General features: G+C 38.1%; 1 protein-coding gene across 1 annotated transcript; it reads right to left on the bottom strand.

Annotated features, from left to right (window-relative positions):
* Positions 1-818: 818 nt before the first annotated feature.
* On the bottom strand, positions 819-17,313 carry erfl1 (Ets2 repressor factor like 1). Its single transcript, XM_060900922.1, has 5 exons — positions 17,250-17,313; positions 13,612-13,846; positions 7,877-8,063; positions 5,655-5,778; positions 819-1,660 (listed from the first exon to the last, which is right to left on the bottom strand). The coding sequence occupies exons 1-5, from the start codon at positions 17,311-17,313 to the stop codon at positions 819-821; spliced, it is 1,452 nt and encodes a 483-aa protein (XP_060756905.1).
* Positions 17,314-21,638: the final 4,325 nt, after the last annotated feature.

The raw sequence follows: 21,638 nt of genomic DNA, 5'->3' as shown, positions 1-21,638 counted from the left end.
AAATTTATATATTTATGTACATAAAGCAGTTTATGTACTTTCAGCAGTCGAATTACCCAGAAGGGTTGAACATGTGCATGTGAAATTAAAGGAGAATAAATTCATTATTAATTAATACTATAATATGCTCTAACAAAACAAAAATGATCATATTTTATATTCTGCCACAATGGTTTTAGAGCGATTAGAAATATACGGAAAATTAAATATTTATAAACATTATTTTATAAGTTTATGAGCCAATATTTATCTATTCACATTTACAATGAATTTACAAATGATCTTTGTGTTGTTGTTGATTTTTTTTTTTTGCGAGAATAAAATTTGAGAGACAATTTTTTTGACATAATCTCTCAAAGATAATTTATATCTGTGATTCATTCATTCATTCTTATTGAAATCAGGGCAAAAATAATGCAGTTAACTGACAGTTCTCGGTATTTCAACACATGTTCAGGAAAGGTTTATTGTTTTTTTTTTCAATTTCAGGCAGTGAAATATATATTTAAATACTTATAAACTAAATATTTAGATAAATATTTATTGTAGTGTCAGAAAAAGGAAACGGATATTTATTAAAGGTTTTTGTTCAACTTAAATGGCTTTTCTAATTTAAAAATTAAAATTAATTGTCCAAACAAACAAACAAAAAATAAGTGAAGCAGAAAATAACAAAAAAACTAAAAATGTGTTATGATCATCCAGAGTAAAATGAAATAAAATTAAAGTATACATTTAGAAGGTGAGAATATACCGTATATTGACAAAGAGATAGAGGGAGAGAGTGCTCAATATAACCAGCATCTGAACAAAGCATCTTAACTATGAGTAAGTTTGAGAGTCTCTGTTTCTCTGTGCTGCTCAACCAGGATGAGGGACGGCGAGAGAGATGTAGGAAGAGATGGTGGTGGAGGAGTCAGGGGTACCAGACTTTTGAGAGGATGGGGGGATATAGAAGGAGGAAGAGAAGAGAGCTGAGGTAAGGTTCCACCCAGACCTGCGGTCTTGGCTTCGGGAATGTGAGGTCGGCCTCCCATCCTATTCTCCTTCCCGTGGCTGGCATGGAAATCTGGCTCGTTTTCGTTCTCCGAGCTGCAGTCACTCAGGTCTGTGATTTCCAACTCAGAATCTGACCCTGGATCCTGTTTCATTCCTGCGCGACGATCTGATGGATTCTGGATGCCTCCTCCACTTCCCAACCCCAGTGATCCCAAGCCTAAACCTAATCCCACCCCAATCCCACCTCCACCTACCCCTGTAATGTTAGTGTTCTCTCCTCTTTCCCTCTCACCCATGCCAGGACCCAAAATACCCAGCTCAGTTCGGCCTTGAAGTAAACTACTCGGGTATGACGGGATGCAGAGTCGTGGTGCCTGACCACCCACTGAGCCGTTGGCTCCTCCAGTTTGAGCCCGTTCTGTTCCTGCTGTGTCCCCAGGAGGCAGGAGTGAGGAAAACGGATGAGAGAGCTGTGCCAAGCCAGACTGAAGTGGATTTGGATAGAAGTGTGAGGGGTAGATCGAGCCTGGGGGCAGTTTAGGGCAGTTGTTGAGGGATAAAGCCCCAGGGAGATATGGGTTGAAGCCCCAAGAGTAGTCAAAGGCAGGGTTACGGGGGTAAGGACCCAACATGGATGGAGGTTTGGAGTAGCAGGGGGCTCCTGTTGGGGAAAGAGATGAGGTGAAGTGGGGTTAAGCAAGGTTAACACTTAACAAACATTGTTCCAAAATATGTAAATGAAAGAAAAAAAATCATTTTCGAAGAAAACCTTCCAACCGAAAGGTTGGGAAAGAATCTACACAGCGGCATTAATTAAAACACATGGATAAATTACTTCATGCTGGCAAAACCTTCTGTTTCCTTCCTCCACGTTTTCCTCACACCCTCCTGTTGTTTGTACACCTTCCTCATCCTCACACCCTTCCTGACTTCTGAGTGCGTGTTTTCACACTACTACTCATGTTTTGTCACAGGGTAACTTAACACATTTGGGGCCTAATGTACCACTAATATGCACTATTATTATACATACAGGACACTTTTTCCACGGAATAAAAACACGTATTCTATTCCCTTCTAGCAGGTTCCATTCATTTGGTTCGATAGCATGCAATATTGTTAGCATATCACTTATCCTTATCCTCTACCCAATGGAGAATGAGCGTTGAATATGATTTGCGATATTGCATGGTTGTCAAGACATGACGTCACACATCAGAGCTCATGTGAATATTCAGTGAGAGTTTTCTGCTCCGCATGCACAGAAGCATTTCTTTGTTCACAGGGAAAGAGAACACCCGAATGGTGACAAAAACTTCATTATATATCCTTCACGTATTTTTACAAGAGAAAAACATACCAACGGACATCGAAAAACTGGAAAAGAGAGTGTGTATAATAATAATAATAATAATAATAATAATAATAATAATAATAATATTGGCTGTCTTTTTTCATGGTATATCAGATATATTCCAGTCGGCTAGAATGATACTGAACGAGTCGAAGACGAGTGATATACCATGTAAAAAAGTCAGCCATTTTATTTAAATACCACTGATAACCAAATTCGGTGTTTGGTTTGAGCTGTAGTATTAGTCCGATTTTTGGTGTTTTCTTGTACTTTCTCAGACATTTGAGAGTGTGTGGTGTGGTACTTCAATCTAAGTACAAAATAAAGCTCTATTTCAACTTCTAGCATTTTTATAGACTTTACACGAGCAAGGAATTTTTACACTTCAACAACCTCGACCATAAACTTAACACACCACATCTCTCTCTCTCTCCTGTTATTTGCTATGCAGGCCTAATTTGACAGTGCTAGAGTCTCTCTGTGTTCTGGGCCAGGAGTAGCTTGCAGACACATGAATATTGAATCAGTCAGGCAGGCCTCGCTTGCTTATGAAAACACAGTAATGGACGCCCACAGGCCACAAACTGAAGCCTGCACCCTCAATTAGGACCTTCCTGCCTGGGAAGGGATTAGGACAGGGAAGACACATGGGAAAGAGATCAGGGTAAAAAGGGGAGGAGGAAGGAATAGGACCTGAGGACAAACAAAGAAGGGGGGGGTAGAGTTGGGGTGGAGATGTATGTACACATACACACAAAAACACACACGTGTTTCACACCAACACACACATTCTGATGCACTGATACTTTAAAGCACGTATGGACAAGAGACAAAGGCGTGTATATATACACACACACACACACACACACACACACACACACACACACACACACACACACACAGAGTTTTATGACCTCTCGCAGAGGATATGCTGAAATATATCCTTTGAAATTCAAATGCGTCTACTAAAATGCAAATGCAAACTAACATTATCATGACAAACGAATGCCTTGGATTGACTCAGGATACGATTCTACTTAATGACTGAAACATAAGACAGGAGCTCCTCATCCAGCGCAGATACTTATTTGAGATATTTAGTTCTTGTACTTCCATAATTGATTTCCACACCTCACAGAACAACATAAAAAATTGCACAAGCCGTATTGTATGAAAAGTTGCAGGCTAGAATGTGAAGTCGGGTTTGCGGTGGGAGCATTTCTGAAACTTGTCTAATGAAATTCCTTTACACTTTGCGTCAGGTTGTCAGGTCAGTGAGGACACGAGCTTCATGAAAAAGGCAAAATCCCTTCACTTTTTTTCAGTTCATTCCAAAGCCATATATTTAAAAGATAAACAATTCTATTACGTCAATGTGAAACTTTATATCTGTGCTTACAGTATATAATCTTGATTTCTGAGAAATCAGTAATTCAAATTGTTATTCAATAAGAATCATTATCTATTATAATCAATTATTTGAGTTGATAATGAATTAAGTTACTCTATGATGTTATTGCTCATTTTAATTAAATGCATTTATGGTTATAAAGGATGAAATTTGTTCTAAGGATGGTCAGAGTAACATGTGAGCCAGTATGTGTTGGTATGATACCGTATGTCCGCTGTATGATGCTTTCCAAGGCCACAACTCTGTGATCAATCAGATCACAATATCAATCTACAGCTTATATAAGATGTCCAGCATGTTTCATCTCAAAAGTTTTTTTTTTAAATCAAATGTGTATAAATTAGAGCAAGCGGAGAGAAGGAGGAGATCGGACATGCAGAACGTCTCGCCTCGAAGCATACAGGAATGGCAAAAACCTTTGATCAAACCGACGACCATCGCTGTTATTTGAGCGTGATTTGAAGAAGCTCATTTTAATCTGACCTTTCTGATTCTTCAGCTATAATTTTCTTTTGTTTTCAGGTTTTTTCCCCCTTTCATAATTACTTCCCTTTAAGTATCAAAAACTGACAGGAAAAAATCTGACAGTCATTATGAAGACAAAAAGAGAGATATATTTTGGCCCAAAGAAGATTTTTTTTTTGCACTTATAATTATTTTCTATTACTTTGCTGTTTGTGCTTTGTAAGCATTTTATAAATGTTCTGTAGAAGTACTATAATTAACACAATATTAACATAATACTTATAAGAATTCATATTCTTTTAATGATATTTATAATGCAATAACTGAATACCATGTGATATATGAAGTTACTCATAATTATAAATGGGAAAATAATTTAAACTTGATTTTAATTTTAATTTAATTGTATTATAGATATTGTATATTTCATAAGGGGATGTGTACATGAATACAGATATACTGGTACTTTTTTTTCTCCTCCTAAACTGCAAAGTGACCTTGGGTTTGAGAAAGGCACAATATAAATTAAGCCTATTAGTAATAATAATAATAATAATAATAATAATAATAATAATAATAATAATCTATGAAATGTTATTAGGGATTGTAAAACTGCAAGAAATGCATTAACTAATTACAAAACATTATATATATATATATGAGTGATTCCACGCTTATGGGCACTGAAATGGGGACATGAACTTATTCACCTAAAACCATTTCTTTTTTTACCATCAGGTCACAAAACATGTAATCTTTAATGAATGATATGTTAAAAGATAACTTTAATTTTCTGAGATGTAATAAAAACACATTTATATGCCAAAGTCAAGCCTATGAGTTCCAAAATGATGTCTGTTACATTACTTCTGTTACGATTGTCCATCTCGCGTCTGTTACAAATTAATTACAATCTAGCTATAGACCATGTTAATCTTATTGAAAGAATGTGTATGTTTATTCTACTACACATGTTTATTAATTATATTTGCTAAAACATCACCTTCCTATGTTTCAAAAAGTAATTCTACATTGTTAAAATTGAGAATATATATGTCCACAACACTTCTGTTACGTTCTGACTTTGGCATATAAATATGTTTTTATTACATCTCAGAAAATTAAAGTTATCTTTTAACATATCATTCATTAAAGATTACATGTTTTGTGACCTGATGGTAAAAAAAAGAAATGGTTTTAGGTGAATTTTTAAAAATAAGTTCATGTCCCCATTTCAGTACCCATAAGCGTGGAATCACTCATATATATATATATATATATATATATATATATATATATATATATATATATATATATATATAAAAATAAAATTATACAGGCTTCAGAGTGTATAAAACTATTCTAGTCTATCCCACTCTTCTCTCCACTGTCCATCAGATTTTTTCTTGGGTATTTTTCACTCACCTGAACCAAGGAATGGAAAAGTGTCCAATCTGAGCTTATCACCCTCTGGGGCTCCTGTGGGTCGGTCAAACAGAGCAGTTCCACGGCCAGAATCAGGCAACCGAGGGAATAAAGACTGCAAGGCCTGAGAGGTTAAACGTAAAGAGGAATGACCAAAAAGGACGTGTGAGAACAGATGAAGGAAAGCAAGGAAAAAAGAAAAGGAAGAAACCAAACGTAGAAGAGTTCTTATGAGTTCTTATCTTCATTACTTTTCTACACTTCTAGCGCTCTCTCTCTTTCTCTCTCTCTCTCTCACTCTCACTTTTTTCAACATCACCATCCAGTGATCAAAAATATGTCACTTCTCGCTTCTGAAAGACTATCCCGTATTCACTGGTGAACCGACCTAATATTCTCTTTCTTCTTTAATTTCTTATATGCCTTTTTTTTTTTTTTAGATCAATACCAACAATGAATACACCAGCCAAGGTGAAAATGAGATGTGGGGATAATATCTTCTTTGGTTTTAAGGCCACTTAACTCCCACTTTGACTTTTCTCTCGTCTTTCTCCTTCACCTTACTTCAGTAACCCCCCTCCCCCCACACCTTTATTCTTTTTCTCTTTCTGACTCCATTTTCTATACAACTTTCACACAATGTCCCAAGTCAAAAACTGTTAGCTGTAAATTACATGACTGGATACAGTCTCATAATATGACTTAGTTGATGAATCATGACAGAACATAATTTCGAGTCAATTTGACGTTAAAAATTTAAACCACCTGCATTTCTAATGGTTTATCTATGTAAAATTCTGATAGGTTGATATCAGTATTTCTGGTCAGTGCGCCTGCTATCAGTGTTTGGCGTCACCAGTCTAGCCACTCACATGCCTCGCTCTAAGCTCATTATAACCCAATTACTTCAACCTTATATTTGACTGATTCTATTTGCAAATCCGTTTGATGGTGTGCTGAGTTTCTAATAAGTTCCTAAGTATTTTTTTTTTTGGATGTTCAGTGACTCAACATATGGTTATAATGAATTACTGATGATTATCAGAAAAATAAAGCAACCCTATAAGAGTTTGGTTTTATTTTCTAGAACAATTGTGAACCCCAATGCTGAACTACATGTAGAATGTACATGTACGCCGTATACATGCATTTGAATTATAACCTGCAAACACATGTCGGTCCAAGTATAGCAAATGGATAACAATTGCACCTTGATTAAATTCCCATTCACATGTTAAATGTTTGGACACATCTTCGAATTCAATAGTTTTCTTTATTTTTCTTAATTAAAATACACTTCATGTCAAAGTAATGATGGATGTCGTTTCTCTTTACTTCGTTGAGCGGTTCTTGATATAATATGGATTGTGGTGTGGAATAGGACTATTTGCTGTATGTTTATTATTTACTATTTACTGTTTGATCTCAAACACATTAAGAAGGCAAGAAACTGCACTAATTAACTTTTGACGAGGCACACCGGTTAATTGAAAAGCATTCCAGGTGACAACCTCATGAAGCTGGTTAAGATAATGCCAATAGTGTGTAAAGCATCATTAAGGTAAATACTGGCTACTTTGAAGAAGCTAAAATATCTCATCTCATCTCATCTCATTATCTCTAGCCGCTTTATCCTTCTACAGGGTCGCAGGCAAGCTGGAGCCTATCCCAGCTGACTACGGGCGAAAGGCGGGGTACACCCTGGACAAGTCGCCAGGTCATCACAGGGCTGACACATAGACACAGACAACCATTCACACTCACATTCACACCTACGGTCAATTTAGAGTCACCAGTTAACCTAACCTGCATGTCTTTGGACTGTGGGGGAAACCGGAGCACCCGGAGGAAACCCACGCGGACACGGGGAGAACATGCAAACTCCACACAGAAAGGCCCTCGCCAGCCCTGGGGCTCGAACCCAGGACCTTCTTGCTGTGAGGCGACAGCGCTAACCACTACACCACCGTGCCGCCCAAGCTAAAATATGAAACGTTTATTTTTTTAACACTGTTTTGTTTAGCACATAATTCCATATATGTTCCAGATGTTACTTCATAGTTTTGATGTCCTCAGTATCGTTCTACAATGTAGAAAATAGTCAAAATACAGAAAAACCTATGAATTAGTAAGTGTCCAAACTTTTGACTGGTACTGTATTTATTTCTGGCATACAGTGAAGTATAGGTTTAATTTTAGGTAATTCACGAATGCTTACACACCTCTGGGGTCACGGGGCTGCAGTCTGCTGTAGCTGCCCCTCCATTGAAGTGGTTCTGGGCGAGCAGGAAAGGAGAGCTGGCCATGTCTAACAGTGGGTAGTTTACCAGAACCACCTTACTGAAGTTAAATTTGTAGGTGAACCGCTTTCCTTTAGTTTTGTGCAAAATGCGCTTGTTGTAGTAGTACCTGGAGCATGACAGAGAGTAAGTAGAGTACAGAATTAAGAGAGATACGAATCAGGAGAAAAGGAGAAGAGGGTTGGTGAGATAGAACAAAATATAAAAATTGCAAAATGTAGAAGACTGTAAACTTTATTATACGGCAGAGTAAAAAAGCAGAAAATACAGGGTGTTTCAAAAGATTTGATATAATTTCACAATCTAATAACCTCGCCAATTCTTGTTCAATTGACTTCAAATTTTAACAGCATGTACTGTATGGAAACAGGCCAAATTTTATGTTTAATGTTTTTTGTTTTTATCTTTTTAGGTATAGAAATACCATTCACTGGGAAAGAAAAGGCGTTTTGTGTGTTTGAGTACGCTCGGACACAGTCCAACAAGTGCAGTGTGCATTTATGAGAGAATTCTCTAAAAATGCACCAACTGCAATGCAGATTTGGACACGGCACTAAAAGTTCAAAGAGGAAGGCTGTCTGTATGTCTGTGTGTCTGTGTCTCAGGCGGCGCGGATATTGAAAATTTGTGAAATCGTTCATGGAATCCACATACCTTTGAATTTCTCATTCAAATTTTGAGGAATAAATCTTATATTGCTCAACATTTAAGCTTGTTCAGTTTCATTTGCCTGGACTATGTAGTTTCTGGGATATTTACATCTCAATTAATATCAAAATTTTTTGAAACACCCTGTACTACTACTACTACTACTATTACTAGTAATAATAATAATAATAATAATAATAATAATAAAGTGAAACAATGAGCCTAGAATTAAATGTTTTCTTTACAATCTAAGCATACTGTGGTCTGTTTGGTATGTGAAGGCAAAACTTAATGTACTATTAATGTACTATTCCTTGGAAATTGCTATTGATTAAAAGGGAGGAAATAACAGAACACTGTATCTGTAGCCGCTTATCCTGTTCTACAGGGTTGCAGGCAAGCTGGAGCCTATCCCAGCTGACTATGGACGAGAGGCGGGGTACACCCTGGACAAGTCGCCAGGGCGTCGCAGGGCTGACACATAGACAAACAACCATTCACACCTACGGTCAATTTAGAGCCACCAATTAGCCTAACCCGCATGTCTTTGGAATGTAGGGGAAACCGGAGCACCCGGAGGAAACCCACGCAGACACGGGGAGAACATGCAAACTCCGCACAGAAAGGCTCTCGCCGGCCGCTGGGCTCGAACCCAGGACCTTCTTGCTGTGAGGCGACAGCGCTAACCACTACACCACCGTGCCACCCATAACAGAACATATGAGGAATGGGTTAATTGTTGCCACACATGACTAATATTATATCTAAAATTATGTAAGACTTTCAAAATCCTGTTTGTTTCAATGGATGGAGATTTTTAAACATACAGTACTTAACCATTTTCCTGGAAAATATAAATGTTATATTATAATCATTTTAAGTAAAGTCTAAGTGACAGCAAGTGTAGTAACATCCATTAAATGTGCGCTGCTGGTTTTCTTCCCACTGTACTGATATGAAAACTTTAGTTCTAAAATACCGTGATGCAACTTTCTGCAAAAGATCATAAAAGCAATATATATATATATATATATATATATATATATATATATATATATATATATATATATATATATATATATATATATATATATTTAGAATAATATATTAAGGTATATTCAGGTTGTGTATTCAGCATATTACAAAAAAAAAAGGTTCCTATCTTTGGTTTCAGCTATCTCTCGCTGCGATTCCCCTTTGCTAAATTTCAAAGCAGTTTATGGTTGGGCTTCTTCTATTCAGCTCAGTAGGCTACACAAGTGCACATAATGCAACCTGCCACACCAGTGATTTGTACGCTTTGCTTGCATGGCAATTGAGCACTGTCCCTTAATTGAGCAATTAGAATAGGCTAATCAAAAAGGCCAATTATGGCCTGCACCAATTCATAACAATTAGCAGCCATGACAGTGTCTATTAAAGACAGAGCGGAGGGAGGGAGTGAGGGAGTGAGTGGGGGTTTAGGGGGGAGCGACTGGGAAGAAAGAAGGCTGAACGATGGAATTGTCTGAGAAACAATTTAAACGTGCAAGAAAAAAGATTGGGGTTGGTTTGATATGCAAAATACTTCATAATTCATGCTCCAAGCCCATCAAAAGTTGCAGAACAAATAATACACACTATAAGGCTCAATCGGACACACTGCTTATTCCTTCGACAAATTTTTTTTCCAAAGCTATTTAAAAATCAATGCATTTTTTTGGAAAGGAGCAAATGTGAAAAGAAATATCCAAGCAAAGACTTTTTTCGATACATAAAGAATAGCAAAATGCTTATTCCAGTGTCCTGTAAATGTGTAGTGCTGTAAATGTAAGATAAGCTCAAATTAAGGAGAGCAACATTCTTAATAATGTGATTAAAATATTGTAGCAGTTTGCCAAAATTAAACCCTTACACTGTAGTGCCTTGTTACGTCACATGTAAAGTCATTGTGTGCTTTAAATTTAGTGATGGCTGTCATTTGGGTTTGGGATTTACATTCCATTAACAGAGTAAACATTTTAAATCAATTTCTGAACTTCCTGTTACATTTGTTTTCACCAAACATGACCTTAAGTTGGGTATTTGTTGTCGTTTTTTAAAATCACATTTTACTACGAGTATCTTAAAAGTAGACGGCCTTTCGATTTCATAAAATCGGTGAAATTTAGTTCCCTCTAAAATTTGGTCCTTGGGATATATGTTTATTTCTGTAATATCTAAAAAAAACAGGCCATTCTGTGGCTGGGAAGTTATTTAATTTGAGTGGATTCCCGAGCAAATAATGTGCATGAAATCGCTCGCTTCGCACAGTTAAGCAGACAGAGGAAGTCCATGAGCGCATACGCAGGTTTACCTTGACCGTGCACTGACAGTTCCATCATTCTGTCGCTAACTGAACAGCTGATCACACCGAGGTGCTCGCTGACCGCCGATATTTATTAGTTTGGTCCTGCGTTTCCTTTCCTTCGCAACATAACGTCTTTTCTTCTCACTTTCCGTTACTGTAGTCGGTCTTTCACGTTTCATTCATGTCCTCCATTGTTCTTTCCTGTTTCAAATTTGTATCCCACAATGCCTTGCGTGAACAGGGAAAGCCCACCACGTCAGGCATGACGTAATATCTTGTTTTGTGTCACGGTGAAGCAAAAAAAAAAAGCAGAGAATTTAGGGCCACGTGGCCCTAAATTCATTAATTGTTCTATTTAAAAAAAAACTAATAAAATTGGAAGTCTGTGATTTGAATTCAGTAGCTTTCGATCCACTAAACAAAAATAATTGGGTGTTAGGGAAAATTATTTTTATGACCAACACTTGAAAAATTTGAAAGGCAGTACAGCTTTAATAATAGCTGTTACCTGTTCTAGACATATCCAGTTTTGCAGAGACTGAATGAATAGAAATGACAGAATGAACAGTTCTATTTTCTAGACATTACTGATAAGAAATTATAGCTGCTAGTGAGAAAATCTGTTTCTTGGTGAATGAAAAAGGAAACTGGTAATGGCTTTAGACTAGATGAACTGGAAATCAATCAATCAATCAATCAATCAATCAATCAATCAATCTATCTATCTATCTATCTATCTATCTATCTATCTATCTATCTATCTATCTATCTATCTATCTATCTATCTATCCTTACAGTTACTTAGACTCCCATGAGACAAAATACTGAACTTAAATGAAGAACAGTAATCTCAAACCTTTTAAACAACCAGGGAAGCAGTTATCTATCCATCCAGAGCTTTGCGTGTCTTTTATGTAAGGGAGACATAAACATGAAGAACCTTTAATAAAGTAAACTAAAGTAATTTACGATATAAAAAGATAAACCAGTTACTATATATATATATATATATATATATATATATATATATATATATATATATATATATATATTTTTTTTTTTTTTTAAATAAAGCTATTAATAAAGTTAAGAATGACTGAACTGTGATGCTGAAATTTAGATACAGATTGTGAGAGATTATTATTATTATTATTATTATTATTTTACAATTTTTAAAGCCTCTAGCAAGCAGGCTGTTATAGGCTTTGGTTTAAACCTAGTCTTTCTGACAGAAATGGTCATAGGTCATGTGAACAATCTTAGTGAACCAGTCAATGAATTTTAAAAAATCTGACTGGGGGGGGGGGGGGGGGGGGGGGGGGGGGGGGGGGTGACTTGTTATCACTAATAATGTTTGAGAAACACCTTCGGCTTCATCCTTACTGCCTTGCTATACAATTACAAATGCACCTTTTATGAAAGGATAGACTTTTCCCTTTTTCAGTATGATATCATTCTGTCTATTGGCTGGTACTAATTCCCGATGTGATATCCTATTACTAATGGAGACAACTGTCAACAAATTTTTGTCCTTGAGTTATGATTTGCTTTCATGTGCTCTGCACTGTCAGAAATAGGGGGACGGTAGGGGTCCATTTCTGTTCCCTAAGGTACAATCTACGGTACACTAATGTACCCCCGAGGGACGTCAGGGTAAATATGTGTACCTTTTTAGGGCCAAAATGTTACATATATGTTCCCAAGCAGTATATAAAGGGAACAAATAAGTATCTTAAAGAGTCCTGTCCGAGTGACAAGCCATTATACCGCTAGAGGTACAATGATGTACTTTATTTTCTGAGAGTGTGTCCTTATTATACATCCATGGGAAAAAAAAAAGTTCTTGAATGATTAAAAATAATTAACTTTGTATAGATAATCGTGAATAATAACCTGCTCAATAAATTGCTCAAACATAACCCAAAAGAAATATTTTGGTAACACTTCAGTATAGGGAAGACGTAATATATACAGGCTCACCGAAACTGGATAGTTGAAGAATGGAAATGCATCACTTGCTCTTTTTCTATTGAACTGGAAGTAAAATGGTGAAACTGTTCACTTTTGGTGAGCCTGTGCTCACTGTAGCCTCAGATCCTGATGTCATCTTCTGCTCTTGTAGCCAGTTTGCCTAAAAATTCGGCCTGTTGTGCATGCTGAGATGCTTTTCGGCTCACCAAGGTTTTATTTGAATTAACATAAACTAACTTTCTTTCAGCTTGAACCAGTCTGTGCTGAGTTTCCCAGAAGCATCGTAGCACAAAGATCATCATTAAATGGTAGAGCGAGCAGCACAATGAACACTCTCTCTCCAAGTTAAGACCCTCTTAGTGTTAAGAGGCTTTTGAGAAACCCACCTCTGACCATTCTCCTCTGATCTCTCTTATCAGTAATACATTTCTCATGCTCACTAGATGTTTTTTTTTGTTACCATTCTGTGTAAACTCTACAGACTGCTGTGCATGAAAATATCAGGAGTTGCTGAACTGCTCAGTACACTTGCATAAATGAGCAGAGATGAAGTTGTTCCTATTAAAGTGGCCAGTGAGGTATGTCATAAAAGTTCAGCAAAGTACAGAAAGTTTCAAGACAAACTTCTCTATACACACACACACACACACACACACACACACACACACACACACACACACACATTAACCTCCACACTGAAAAAGCCCACCTTAGTGCACGGCTAAGCTTGTCGTAGTTCATGTGAGGCTTGCACTTGCGAATCCCCCAGAGTCTTGCCACTTCATCCGGGTCTTTGATCACAAATTCGCCGTAGTCTCCCTGCCAGGCAATCACCCCCTGGTATTCCTCTTTCTGCAGCAGCTCCAGGATGAAATGCCACAGCTGGATCTGCCTGGAGCCAGGGCTCGACTCTGGCTTATAGGCCCAGTCTGGAAAGGCAAAGCCTGAGGAAAGCAAGTGAAGGAAAGGCAGAGGACATGGATGAGACTTGTTGGCTTTTTTAATGCTTGCTAAGGGGCAGAGCTCTCGAAATGTTATATGCACATAAGAGTTAGGTACAAACCCATAAGACTTAGCTCTAAAACAAGCATTCGGTAGTAAGCACAATATGCATATTTAGCAATAAAACAGCTTTAGTTTCTGATTTCAGTCCTGCAGTTATTACAATTACAATTTTTTGTAATGCCATAATATACGGTTTGACCACTCTAGCCATCAATAACTTTAAAGGAGAACTGAAGGCAAATTTTTTATTATCAAAATTCTATTTATCTCCTTTTATTAAATACAGGAATGCATTTTTGATCGCTATTCTGAGTGTTTGAAATACGCTATGTAATATGTCAAAGCAATGGCCGTAAACGAGATTCGTTGAGACCTGTGCGAGACATCGTAGGAAGGAAGTAAAACGTACAGCGGAAATCAAAGTGACCAACATCTGCCAACATTGTCAAAAGATGCACGCGCCCTCTTACGAATGCTGACGTAATCAAGCCGGAAGTTTTGTTTGTTTTGATAGCAATCAGGAAAGTTTGAAAAAAGTAGGCAGTAATCATCATTTAAAGTTGTTTTTGTGCAATATTTCATTTGGAAAACAGTTTTCAAAATGGCGGCACTGACACCTGGCTGACGCTTCACGTTTCGAAGTCTCGCACAAGTCTCGTGAAGATTGCTCAGATAAGCGACGCCTGCCGTGGACCAAACAAACTAAATTCAACATGGCTAAAAAATGAATAGGCCGATAAGTATAATATAATATACAACCCCAATTCCAAAAAAGTTGGGACAAAGTACAAATCGTAAATAAAAACGGAATGCAATAATTTACAAATCTCAAAAACTGATATTGTATTCACAATAGAACATAGACAACATATCAAATGTCGAAAGTGAGACATTTTGAAATTTCATGCCAAATATTGGCTCATTTGAAATTTCATGACAGCAACACATCTCAAAAAAGTTGGGACAGGGGCAATAAGAGGCTGGAAAAGTTAAAGGTACAAAAAAGGAACAGCTGGAGGACCAAATTGCAACTCATTAGGTCAATTGGCAATAGGTCATTAACATGACTGGGTATAAAAAGAGCATCTTGGCGTGGCAGCGGCTCTCAGAAGTAAAGATGGGAAGAGGATCACCAATCCCCCTAATTCTGCACCGACAAATAGTGGAGCAATATCAGAAAGGAGTTCGACAGTGTAAAATTACAAAGAGTTTGAAGATATCATCATCTACAGTGCATAATATCATCAAAAGATTCAGAGAATCTGGAAGAATCTCTGTGCGTAAGGGTCAAGGCCGGAAAACCATACTGGGTGCCCGTGATCTTCGGGCCCTTAGACGGCACTGCATCACATACAGGCATGCTTCTGTATTGGAAATCACAAAATGGGCTCAGGAATATTTCCAGAGAACATTATCTGTGAACACAATTCACCGTGCCATCCGCCGTTGCCAGCTAAAACTCTATAGTTCAAAGAAGAAGCCGTTTCTAAATATGATCCAGAAGCGCAGACGTCTTCTCTGGGCCAAGGCTCATTTAAAATGGACTGTGGCAAAGTGGAAAACTGTTCTGTGGTCAGACGAATCAAAATTTGAAGTTCTTTATGGAAATCAGGGACGCCGTGTCATTCGGACTAAAGAGGAGAAGGACGACCCAAGTTGTTATCAGCGCTCAGTTCAGAAGCCTGCATCTCTGATGGTATGGGGTTGCATTAGTGCGTGTGGCATGGGCAGCTTACACATCTGGAAAGACACCATCAATGCTGAAAGGTATATCCAGATTCTAGAGCAACATATGCTCCCATCCAGACGACGTCTCTTTCAGGGAAGACCTTGCATTTTCCAACATGACAATGCCAAACCACATACTGCATCAATTACAGCATCATGGCTGCGTAGAAGAAGGGTCCGGGTACTGAACTGGCCAGCCTGCAGTCCAGATCTTTCACCCATAGAAAACATTTGGCGCATCATAAAACGGAAGATACGACAAAAAAGACCGAAGACAGTTGAGCAACTAGAATCCTACATTAGACAAGAATGGGTTAACATTCCTATCCCTAAACTTGAGCAACTTGTCTCCTCAGTCCCCAGACGTTTACAGACTGTTGTAAAGAGAAAAGGGGATGTCTCACAGTGGTAAACATGGCCTTGTCCCAACTTTTTTGAGATGTGTTGTTGTCATGAAATTTAAAATCACCTAATTTTTCTCTTTAAATGATACATTTTCTCAGTTTAAACATTTGATATGTCATCTGTGTTCTATTCTGAATAAAATATGGAATTTTGAAACTTCCACATCATTGCATTCCGTTTTTATTTACAATTTGTACTTTGTCCCAACTTTTTTGGAATCGGGGTTGTAATATAATAAGTGAGTGTTTGAAATACGCTCTGTAATATATCAGTCCATATGTCAAAGCAATGGCCGTAAACGAGATTCGTTGAGACCTGTGCGAGACATCGTAGGACGGAAGTAAAACGTACAGCGGAAATCAAAGTGACTAACATCTGCCAACGCTGTCAAAAGACTCGCGTCCTCTTTCGAATGCTGACGTAATCAAGTCGGAAGTTTTGTTTGTTTTGATAGCAATCAGGAAAGTTTGAAAAAAGTAGGCAGTAATTGTCATTTAAACTCGTTTTTGTGCAAGATTTCGTTTGGAAAACGGTTTTCAAAATGGCGGCACTGACACCTGGCTGATGCTTCACGTTTCGAAGTCTCGCACAAGTCTCGTGAAGATCGTGCGGATAAGCGACGCCTGCCGTAGAACAAATGAACTAAATTCAACATGGCTAAAAACCGAATAGGCCGATAAGGATAATATTTAATTGCAATTCGTTGCCAATACGAGTCATGATATAAGGTTACTAAAACCGAAAACGTAATTGAATAACACGTTAATTAAGAAATAAAGCAAGTTTAAAAATGACTTCAGTTCCCCTTTAAAGTTAGAGATGTGTGATCAAAGCGGAGCAGCACGGTGGTGCAGTGTAGTTAGCACGGTCACCTCACAGCAAAGAGGTTCTAAGTGTGAACCTCATGGCCTTGCATGTCGTTTTTTGTTTGTTCTCTTCATGCCTGTATGGGTTTCGTCTGCGTGCTCCGGTTTCCTCCCACAGTCCAAAGATGTGCAGATTAGGTCAACTGGCTACTCTAAATTGCTCAAAAGTGTGAATGTGAATCATTGTTCGTTTCTGTGTTAGCACTGAGATAGATTGGCGACCCCACCTCTTGCCTGAAGTCAGCTGGGACTGGTTCCAGCTTCCCTCACGACCCTGACAGAAAAGCGGTATAGATCATGGATGGACGGATGGAAGTGTTATCAAAGAGTATTTTTTGCTCACCTGGTGTCCAGAGGGCTGGGACAGGTGGAGTGAGGAGCAGGTCACTAACACAATTACAGTCCATGCCTCCACTGCACCTGCACACACACACACACACACACAGACATGAACTAGAGCGGCGGCTACAATTATCAACAGTCCATAATTATTGACACCTTTTCAGATTTATCAATAAAAAACAATTTTACAAAGGTGAGTTTCAGTTATAACAATTATTATTGGTTAATTAATCAACCAGTAGACCCGCCTTGCCCTTTGATCTTGTCGTCTGATGACACAGCTCGTTACCCAAGATGGAATTTTTTTTTAGCACGATCAGCAATTTGAGGAAAACCCAGATGTTATCATCACAGATAAGCATGGTGGAAAGATCATGGACATGTTTTTACTAATCAAATTCACCGATATTTCATGATCTTCTTGTTGAAACCTACTTTGTTTCTTACTCTTTCATTAGACAATCGCCATTTTGTATCTAAACGCGCATTCGAGAAGTCACGTGAGATGTCGATAATAGTGATCACTTTCACCAGTGTCCACTATTATCGACACCCTGTGGAATTAAGGGACATTTACAGCTGTTATGAATCGATCTTTGTGTAACATTGTTGAAGTAGATGAAGTACTTTAAAAAAATAAAAGTGCTGTGATTTATAATATATTTTTTTCCTGAGTCATTACAGAATGGGGCGGCACGGTGGTGTAGTGGTTAGCGCTGTCGCCTCACAGCAAGAAGGTCTTGGGTTCGAGCCCCGGGGCCGGCGAGGGCCTTTCTGTGCGGAGTTTGCATGTTCTCCCCGTGTCCGCGTGGGTTTCCTCCGGGTGCTCCGGTTTCCCCCACAGTCCAAAGACATGCAGGTCAGGTTAACTGGTGACTCTAAATTGAGCGTAGGTGTGAATGTGAGTGTGAATGGTTGTCTGTGTCTATGTGTCAGCCCTGTGATGACCTGGCGACTTGTCCAGGGTGTACCCCGCCTTTCGCCTGTAGTCAGCTGGGATAGGCTCCAGCTTGCCTGCGACCCTGTAGAAGGATAAAGCGGCTAGAGATAATGAGATGAGATGAGATTACAGAATGGAATGTTTATAGAGTATTTGGAATCCGATTGCAAATAAATAGAATTAGACCAGAATTAAATTCCTAGCATATAAAAAATTACATGCTTGAAATATTGAGATTTTTCTATTCCATTCAGAAAATATTTTTTTCCAGTTTGTTGTAAATATCTACCACATATTACAATATCAGTAGGCATTTTATATTTTGGTTCGAGGAATGACATGCGACCTTTGACCTGGATTTTCATGCGGTTACAATGTCATTTGCCTGTTGACATTTATTGGTAAACTACAGAACTAGAAATTAATACAAACATCAATGAATGATTAACAAAATGTGATCTTAGAAAGTGGAACAAAAAGATTTTCTGACACAGGTTGAACATTATCAGTTAATTTGTTTACAAACATTAGAATTACTTTCTCATTTACGTAAACACCGACATCCATATATTTATATAAAAGATATTTTGTACTAAATATAAGTCTATGTAAAACATATTTGAAATAAAGACTACGTTTTGTTAACACCACATACCAATCATTTTTTTAATAAATAATCATCTGGATGTTGATAATTGTGGAACGGTGTCAATAACTATGGGCAAAGGTGTCGATAATTGTGGAACGGTGTCGATAACTGTGGACAAAGGTGTCGATAATTGTGGAACGTGTCGATAACTGTGGACAAAGGTGTCGATAATTGTGGAACGGTGTCGATAACTATGGACAAAGGTGTCGATAATTGTGGAACGGTGTCGATAACTATGGACAAAGGTGTTGATAATTGTGGAACGGTGTCGATAACTGTGGACAAAGGTGTCGATAATTGTGGAAGAGTGTCAATAACTGTGGACAAAGGTGTCAATAATTGTGGAACAGTGTCAATAACTGTGGACAAAGGTGTCGATAATTGTGGAAAAGTGTTGATAACTGTGGACAAAGGTGTTGATAATTGTGGAACGGTGTCGATAACTGTGGACAAAGGTGTCGATAATTGTGGAACATGTCGATAACTGTGGACAAAGGTGTCGATAATTGTGGAAGAGTGTCAATAACTGTGGACAAAGGTGTCAATAATTGTGGAACGGAGTCACATGATCTGATACGCTAAGTAATCAGGAATCAACTCATTTTTTTTCCAGTGGAAGTTTGAGTAACTATTCATGCACAATTTACGTACTGAAAGTCTTTTCTCCTTTTGCAACGGCCAAAAGATCATTAAGGTGTCGATAATTGTAGCCGCTGCTCTACTGTATGTAACAACTAAACTCATGATCAGTAGTAAAGCCAAATCCTTTAAGACAAAGCCATCATATACTGTCGCATCTGTAATTTCAGGAGTAATATACAATTTGACACAACACACATTTATTTCACAGCTAGCGAACTGAGTACCCGTTTCTCTGAATCAGAAAAAAGTAATTCCTTGAAACACTCAGAACAAATTCATTTGATAGATATCTTTAAATATTCGTGCTGAAGGCTAACCCCCAATAGACAAGTATCAGATCACTGAGCACTACATTACAAAGAGATGTCGTCCAAAGAGCCTCTCGTATATCCATCGCCGTGAAGCAGGACCAAACTGTGAGGCTGTTTAACCAATCAGCCACGCATAGTTTTGGAGGTGCTTTTTAGTGTACACATTTTAAAAAAGAATAATATTACTAAAGCAAATGTATTAAATAGTAAATACTGTTACTAAATGTGAGTCAATTAATTACGACGATCCATATTATAAATCACATTCGATCAAAATGAATGCAGGATCATGTCATTTCAAAGTGGAGTATTAAAAAAAATATTATTGAAGGCATATTGTTACATTGGGATCTGAACAATTCTCAGAGCAACGATTCCTGTATGACTGGAGAAATTCATTCTTACGCTGGATGTCACGATATGATAAAGGTTGCTTTATAATGCTCGGGTGGATGAAAAAACATCAGGACATGGTACCTTTAATGCTGGTCTGCCTCACTGCCTCAGTCCTCTCTCCCTGTCTCTTCCCTCGTCTCTTCTACTACTCTATTTAATTATGCTCTGTGAATTTTGGATCTTCCCTCCAGCATTGAAATGGAACGTGAATTATTAAGGTGTGTTTGTATAAATTATTATTGCTAACTCCAGGCACTTCTCTCTTCCACGCACTCAATACATGTGCACACACACACACACACACACACACACACACACACACACACACACACACACTCTCTCTCTCTCTCTCTCTCTCTCTCTCTCTCTCTGCCTTTAGTCTTAGAACTGTCCAGTTACTCAGTTACTTGCTCCCTCTCACCCACTACCTCTTCTTGCTCTCTGATCCCTGGTTTTTTTTTTTTTGGAATTCATCTTCCTTTCCTCCATCTCTCTCTTTTTTCTTCTGATACACCCACTTTCCTTCTCCTGACAGCCAATTAATGCTAATTAATTCAATCCAAAACATTAAAAATGAAATAAAATGGAAACTAGAAGAAACATAAACATTCCAGTTGTTACGGTGATATCACACTTTGTTGATGAATTTAGTAAACGAATTCGCTCGCAATTCTTTTCATTGTACGCACTTTATAAACGTAATTTTTATAGCTTCTGTATAAATGCAACATGATGGTGCTTCCTCATCAATCCTAAACTTGGGCTATTGACCGTATGGAGTTTCACATATTCTCCACACGTTCATGTGGGCTTCCTCAAGGCTCTCGAGTTTCTTCCTGCCTCCCCAAAACATTCCAAGTGTATACTGATTACTGTAATTTCCCATCGATGTGAATGAGTGTGTGGACGAAAATCTATATTACTCAATTTACACAAACTCTGGTGAGTGCATGATTCTTTAAGAAATAAATAGTTACATGTCAGAGGTGGAAAGTAACGAATTACATTTACTCATGTTACTGTAGATTTTTTGTGTAATTTGTAATTTTTAAGTAGTTTTTGAAATGGGTAATTTTACTTTTACTCAAGTACATTTTGAACCAAGTATTTTACTTCGCTACATTCGAAAACCGCCCGTTACTGAGTAAAAAAATTAAATGCGGGGAAAAAAACAATTGGCCTGAACTGAAAGGAAACTGGCGCAGGCGCGGAATATCCATATTAGCCTACATGTATCGTTGGATGGGCAGCACGGTGGTGTAGTGGTTAGCGCTGTTGCCTCACAGCAAGAAGGTCCGGGTTCGAGCCCCGTGGCCGACGAGGGCCTTTCTGTGCGGAGTTTGCATGTTCTCCCCGTGTCCGCGTGGGTTTCCTCCGGGTGCTCCGGTTTCCCCCACAGTCCAAAGACATGCAAGTTAGGTTAACTGGTGACTCTAAATTGACCGTAGGTGT

This window comes from Neoarius graeffei, chromosome 19 (genome assembly GCF_027579695.1).
Source record: "Neoarius graeffei isolate fNeoGra1 chromosome 19, fNeoGra1.pri, whole genome shotgun sequence".
NCBI lineage: Eukaryota > Metazoa > Chordata > Actinopteri > Siluriformes > Ariidae > Neoarius > Neoarius graeffei.
Note: the sequence above shows the minus strand (reverse complement) of the source record. Positions and strands in the feature narration are given on the sequence as shown.

Bases quoted from the DNA above. Each gene is read 5' to 3' on its own strand.
- erfl1 (XM_060900922.1), bottom strand. From the start codon at position 17,313: ATGGACTGTAATTGTGTTAGTGACCTGCTCCTCACTCCACCTGTCCCA. The intron at 13,847-17,249 runs GTGAGCAAAAAA...TGCTTTCCTCAG, and splicing joins CCCAGCCCTCTGGACACCAG to GCTTTGCCTTTCCAGACTGG. The intron at 5,779-7,876 runs GTGTGTAAGCAT...TTAACCTCTCAG, and splicing joins GCAGCCCCGTGACCCCAGAG to GCCTTGCAGTCTTTATTCCC.